Here is a 7,232-nt window from a genome sequence, read left to right as displayed (position 1 = left end):
GTCACAATCATAATGGTATTGAACAAGAAACGGTACCTTTCATCATCAAACAACATAGCATTGTCATAAAACTTTTTGCCAATGGCCTACAACACCAATTATAGAAAGAAATTTCCATTAATAAAAAGGTGTATAACTTCTATATTGACAGCATTAGCAATTCTAAGTAAACTATGATTCTTGGCACCATGCTTTTCATCATCCAAGTTGAGCAATAATTAAACCACTTTCACTTTGTTGGTATCCAAAAATGTAAAAAGCAACAACTATTTTTTGTCTTAATTTATAATTTGGTTCCTTAAGTTTGAAAATTTTCAGGAAAATTTAAACGTTGTAAAAACAAATGGCTACAATTCATGATCCTAATTAAATATTTGTGACAATTAATAATTACAATAGAGTTGGTTGTAATTATTTTCATTAGTTGATTAAGAAAACCTATCCCTTTTCCATGATGTGTGGTGCTTTTTTTGTCATTTGGGATCATTTAGGACCTCCAAACATGTTTTCCTTTTTTTTTTTTTTTTTTTTTTTTTTTTTTTTTTTTTAATTTTCGACAACTTAATTTTTTTGAGATTCAATTTAAATAATTGATTGAAGATATTATTTTAATCGATTATGATCTTCTACGCACCATTGTGTATACGACAACAAATGACCATTTACATGATGTATATGTAACATACTACAAATGCCCAATGAACGTAACACTGAAAGCCCATTTGTTAATACAATTGAATGCTTTTTGTTGTGACCGGTATAAAAAATTATTACACCTCTAAGTTAAAACGCGCATCCAAAGATTTCGTATATCTCCAAATGAAGTGTTCAAACTTAAAAGGGACACCCATTCACACTCGGTAAAAATGTAAAATTAAAATATCACATAATATATTTTCAAAAATCAAGACATGTTGACATTAATATTAAATGGATACAATAACAACATATTCAATATAACTTCAATGAAGGTAACCCAAAATGTAAGGTGAATTTGTGGATTTGAAGACTATGAGAAAAGTAAAAATAAGTCTATAAATATAGTTTTTTAATATAAACTTTTAATATAAATAAAAGTAATTAATACTATAAGAATTCGATAATTATGGTAAAAACAATAAAAAAAAACGATAATACAAAAGACAATCTTATATAATTACATGAATCGTAAGTCTATCATAACATTTTTAGAAGCAAAGTTATGCATTTTTCATTTGTTTTGTACGATAAAAAAATTGTCATTGATGATTTGTCACTGTTATTGTTTTGTTATTGTTCTGCCACAAATACTAATATGTAAATGTTCTATCACAAATAATTGATGTAACTAAAAAATCCCCCCTCCTCTCCCCTCCCACTAGATGCCATATGCGTTGTGTAGTTGCGCACCCGACACATTTCCATGGTGACTCTAAAAAAAGTATTATAAAATAATTATAAGTATAATTGCTTATTCATTTAATTGTAATTTAAATCAAGGTTACATTTATTGTTCTGACGCAAATACTAATATGTAAATTTTCTGTCACAAACTGTCTATATCGCACCACACCGCATCGCATAATGCGATTTTCAATGTCCGCGGTGCGCTTTGCGGTTTACAGTTGTGAAACCACGGCACAAACCACACCGCACTTCATAATTAGCATATATATGCATCATTTATTTACATCAAGGACAAGAAACATAAGTCTTCTAAAAAAATACAATTAAATTCAAAGCCCCATTGAACCCTACTAAACATAAGTCTTCTTAAAATACAATTAAATTAAAGCCCTACTCATTTTTGTAAAATTTTAAAGTACGAGTTCTTATTCACTTGTTAAGTTATCAACATTAATAATATAAATATTTCTTTAGTATGGGCACAATATTGCCCAAAGGATATCAAAATGATATTTTTTAGTATGTTTTGTGTGCTTACCAATATCTTATTGATAATTTGCATGGTCCCTTGTTTAGGTGTTGAAAATGAAAATACATAAGATAAATAAAGTGAAAAATGGTCGCAAACCGACAATTTCACAATAAAAAATTTGTTGATACATCTTTTAGGTTTGCATACACGACATTTAATCATATACTTATGAAAATTGACATGAATTCCCTTTTAGTATTTGTATCTTTTCTATGGTAAGTTCGGTAATTTCCAAGCATATTTTTAATTACCCTTACTAAAATACATTTTATTCAAGATTTTAAGTTAATGATGTTCGGTTACTCAAGTTTCTCATCTAGATTAAATGGAGTAATCGATGGAACATGTGAATTATATAGATTCTATCTGATGGAAACACAACATCTTTTGGTGTATTAACTGTGAATTATATAGATTATATATGATGGAAACACATCTTTTTGGTGTATTAACTTGAAATCGGTGATCAATTATTGATATAAAACATTAGGTAAATGCCTTATTTAAGGAGGTAAAACAATGGGTTAATATAATTTTATACCCCATGGCTCTATTCGTACACACCATAACTAATGATTGATCAGTTTAGTTTTTGAATTATCAAATCACAACAAAACCACCCGCACCGCACCAAACCGCATAATATGGCTTACAACCTTCGTGGTGCGGTTTGTGGTTTTGACCCTAAACAGCATCAAACCGCACCACGCACACCCTAATTCAAATATAAAACAAGGGTAAATTACACGAATAGTCCTTGCGGTTTTGGGTAGTCTGCATGTTTAGTCTCTATATTTTTTTTTAACTTGGACCACCCTTAAAGTTTGTATTTGTTGCAAATTTTGTTCCTGATCTACTTGAAATGACTCTTTTGTCCTTGATAATATTTTTTAAATCTTTTTAAACTCTTATTTTAATTGTTATATGGAACTAAATTGCTAAACAAACACACTCTATCTCTTCCCTTTATCCCTCTCCTACCCCCGTATTCCCTACAACTCCCCATAGACTCGTCGTCACTGACTATTCTCACCGGAAAAGTCGTCATCACCTCCCACTGTTGCTGACATCCAGAACCACCCCATCACATCCATTCCCTCATTTATCCAAAACTTTCAAAAACCTCGCCAACAAGAAATCCTATTGGTACCTCGACATCTCACCTAAAAAGATTCTCGATCGTTGACTTGCAACTCTACAATCTGAATAATCCATGGATATGTACTATCGGTCAATAACACCCCCCTACAATTTCAGAAGTGTATTCTTATTCGATTGATATAATGGCCAGACATATTGCCCCTTTGCTCACCATTGTGGTGAAAATGCTAGGGTTTTCCAAAGCTCAAGAGAATACATGTTTGAGTTGCAGGAAGAGGATAGTAGATTAAAAAGAGGTAGAAGAGGGACGTATCGTACATCAACCAGAGAGAAAGCATTGGGGGTGGGTTTGGGCCTACACAGTGGCGGAGGGAATGGAGGGGCTGCCGGATGCCTAGCCCCCTCCAATATAAATATTTGTTTGATATATATACTCAAAGCTCATTAGAACACCATCTAATTTACAAGGCCATATAATAATATAAACTGTCTAAATTGATAAGCGCCCTTATGATTTGTTAATCTAATAAATTATAACCACAAAATCCCAAGTAATATCTTATTTTAATTTAATTGGCATAAGTGCATAACGGACGGTTATGACGTCTAGAATTAAACCTAGCCACAAAGATACATATACCATATCTCCTTTTAATTAAACGAGGACTTTAAAGACTGGTCTCTTTCTTTTTCTACCCTTATGGTAATTAATCAAGGTAACATTTAATTTTTATTACATCTAGTTTTTTAGTAATTTGTGATTGATAATAATTTTAATTAGTAAGTAGCCCTTTGTTTATAAATAATATTTTTAATCGATTATTCATCAAGATTTCAAGACAATTTGTAGTTATTTTTATTCATTGAGGAGGTTAATTTCCAGTTAATAAATTATTTTCGGCTATACTTTTGAAGATTAGGTTAACAGAGACAAATTTTTAATTCTTTGCGATTTTTTCTTTTAAAATTGTGTACCTATTACTTTATTTGTATATAACATTATGTTTTAATATATTATTATGATACAATGTTGCCATTCGTAGTTACTTTTATTCGTTAACGAGGTTAATTTTCAATTAACAAATTGTTTCCAGCTATGTTTTTGAAGATTTAGGTTAGTGGAGAAAAAAATTAATTTTTTGTGATTTTTTCTTTTAAAATTATAGACCTATTATTTTATTCGTATATAACATTGTGTTTTAATATATTATTGTGATGCAAGGCTCTCAGGCCCCCTTATTTCTAAATCATGGCTCTGCCTCTGGGCCTACATATACTTTTTATCTAAATTTATTCTAAAATAAAAATAATAAACAATAAGAAAATGTATAAATGTCATTTCATGTCTTGTAATGACCGATCTCAAAACAAAACCAAACCATGGGGACGGTCTGAATTAAAAATTTCTTTATAGAGACCGAACGTACAGACTACCCAAAACCACATGGACAATTTGTGTAATTTACCCTAAAAACATATTAGGAACATTATGAAAGGCGAAGTGAATCGTCTCGTGCTCAAATGGAATTTAATTGAAAATGTCATGTATACATATACTTTGTTATTTTGAAGAGTAAAATAGAAAGAAAATTAAAATATAAATTCGTTAAAAAACTAATTTTTAGACTTTTAAAAATCTAGCTTATAATCTACATGATAACATGAATGAGCTTTCCTTTAATCCTTTATTACTTACATTTCATTCATGTGGCGTTATCTTTTTCTTTGCTCATTTGATCTATAATAGCTTTGGTCATCATAAATTATCAAAAATTCAAGTGAGATATTATTCAAATATTATGTACTAATTCAAACTGCAGGACATTTAAATATTATGCTATACAACCTGGGTTAGTACAATTTATTATGTTAACTATAGTTATTCAATAAAAAATAATTTTGATATCGAAAGTCCAAACTCCAAACGGCTCTTATTAAATGGAAACGGTTTATCTATACCGAACCAACAGTTTGAGATAAGTATTTTTTTTAAAACTGAAACCGGTTCTTTTCTAAAAAAAAGGAACAGAGCCGGATTTTCAAAATTTAACTTCCAAAAAACCCGGAAAAACCAAGCCCCATTATATCCAAAACCAGTTTTTTTTTTTTTTTTAAACCGGTGTTTGTGCATCTCTAAGACTATCATTTTTTTTTAAAACTTGAACCGGTTTATAGCTGCTTGATCCAGTTACAAGAGCCCAAACTCACGTTAGGCCCATAAATTTGCAACATAGGAGGACGGAGGTGGCTTTTGCCGGTTGAAATCAGGAGGAGTGGGGGCTGTCGGGCTGAGCAAATAGAAAATGGCGAAATCTTGTAAAGGTTTGGCTATGGAATTGGTCAAGTGTCTCAGTGAATCTGATTGCGTCAAGGTACTTGTTACTTTCTGTTCATATAGGCATGTGTATTTGGGTCGATCATTTTCGGTTTGATATCTAGACTCCGTGATTGATTCGAACATGTACTTTAAGTAGATTGAAGATCCTAATAAACGCAGTAACTGTTCTAAATTCAGATGAACAACACTATGTGTTACATGAAATTTTCATTTGGATGTCTGAATTCCGTGATTGATTCAAACATGCTCTCAGTAAATTAGAAACCCTAGCAAATTCGAAACTATGGCAGATTATAACGAATGATCATGCTCTCTTTGATGTCTAAACTATGTGATTGATTTGAAATTGTACTCCATTAGATTGGAGATAGAGAATCGGCCTTTTAGATTCTAAATTGTGTATGTAATGAGACAGTTGTTTTGCAGGTAGAGAATCGACCTTTTAGAGAATGTGCTAAAGAGAAGAGCCCCGTCATTTCTAGCGAATGTGTTGGACTCAGAGAAACATATTTCAACTGCAAGAGAGGCCAGGTATGTCATATAATCATCCTCCTGTGATTTATAAATAGGCTCTTTTTTTTTTTTGAATCAGAGTAAGCAAGGTTTCATCCCAAAATAAATTTAATTGCATTGATACATGTCCCATTTTTTCAAATCAAACTTATGTTTCTTGTGGCAATGATGAATAGAATATGTCACAGAGCCACATTAACATGCTCATAGCCAGGGATGGATCTAGTATATAAACATGATAAGTAGGTGCAAACCTTGAAAATCAATGATAGTGAACTACTGAAAAAATTTATGGTAGTGCATACTCTTGTAAGAAATCTTGAATCTGCTATTGAACTTGTGTGTGTGTGGCAGGTTGATATGAGAGCTAGGATTCGTGGAAATAAAGGTTACTAATCTCTGCATGTTCTTGGAAATTTTTTTGCAACATTAAAATTAGTTGGTAGTCTTTTGTATTTAATTAAAAACCATGAAACGTTAGTAGTTAAAAATACTAAACATTGTATTTTGTAAAACAAATGTTGAAGAATAAGTCATTTTAGCTGCTTGAGCACTGAATTATGCACACTGGGTCTGGGGCCAAAAGAAGCCATATTGAGGAGTGTAATGTAAGGGTGCTGTGGTGTGATTTTTGATGAAACTCTGAAGGAATTGTAATGTGGGATTCCATTTTGGGGATTTAAGTTTGTTATTGCATAATGCTGATTATTTTGTTGTTAGTTCGCTTACATATTAGACATTGGGGTTTATGGTTTCCCCCTCCAACCTTTTGCATTCTACAACACCTTCCCAGATTTTACGTGGAGAATGGACGAATGGTTTTGAGATTTGTGGTCTTGGATTCTTAGGGTGCATTTGATTACGGAAAAATAAATTGTTTTTCGGTTTTTTACTTTAAGAAATATGAAATTTTTGAAGACTGAGTTTAGTTTAACTCTTTTTTTTGGACTAATATTATAAAAGTCTTAAATTTTTAACGAGTAATTGGAAAAAGCCTTAATATATTTTTTATTATTGCTATGGCCACAACTTTCTTGCAGAGTTATCATTCTAGCCCACTTAACGAGTTTCATGGTTAGTTTTTTTGCAAAATCAGTCCTAAAAAGTTCGAGTTTGGTCCCTAAGGTTTGCAAAAAATTACACAACATAGTTTTTTAACTTTATTTTTCGTTTTTTGTATAATTTATTTATTTTTGGTTTTATATATATGTTTTTTAATTTCTTTTTTTGTTTACTTTATTTATTTCCATTTTTAACTTCAGTTTTCAACAATTTGATTTTTTATATATTTTTACCTTTTGTTTTCTATTTTTTTCTTTTTTAGTTTTTTATGATTTTTTAAATATTTTTATTTAATTTGAC

The 7,232-nt window shown here is 30.8% G+C and overlaps 1 protein-coding gene across 1 annotated transcript; it reads left to right on the top strand.

The window, feature by feature from the left end:
- The first annotated feature begins 5,167 nt into the window (after positions 1 to 5,167).
- On the top strand, positions 5,168 to 6,589 carry LOC111910481 (uncharacterized). Its single transcript, XM_023906317.3, has 3 exons — positions 5,168 to 5,391; positions 5,784 to 5,888; positions 6,225 to 6,589. Exons 1-3 carry the CDS (start codon positions 5,323 to 5,325, stop codon positions 6,264 to 6,266), a joined length of 216 nt encoding a protein of 71 aa, XP_023762085.1. The 5' UTR covers positions 5,168 to 5,322; the 3' UTR covers positions 6,267 to 6,589.
- Positions 6,590 to 7,232: the final 643 nt, after the last annotated feature.

The sequence above is a fragment of the Lactuca sativa genome, chromosome 1, assembly GCF_002870075.4.
Source record: "Lactuca sativa cultivar Salinas chromosome 1, Lsat_Salinas_v11, whole genome shotgun sequence".
Taxonomy (NCBI): domain Eukaryota; kingdom Viridiplantae; phylum Streptophyta; class Magnoliopsida; order Asterales; family Asteraceae; genus Lactuca; species Lactuca sativa.
The sequence above is the reverse complement of the archived record's forward strand: the minus strand, read 5'-3'. Positions and strand labels throughout refer to the sequence as shown.

Excerpts from the sequence above, each read along its gene's own strand:
- LOC111910481 (XM_023906317.3), top strand. The coding sequence starts at position 5,323 with ATGGCGAAATCTTGTAAAGGTTTGGCTATGGAATTGGTCAAGTGTCTC. Across the intron at positions 5,392-5,783 it reads GTGAATCTGATTGCGTCAAG|GTAGAGAATCGACCTTTTAG; the intron begins GTACTTGTTACT and ends GTTGTTTTGCAG. Across the intron at positions 5,889-6,224 it reads TCAACTGCAAGAGAGGCCAG|GTTGATATGAGAGCTAGGAT; the intron begins GTATGTCATATA and ends TGTGTGTGGCAG.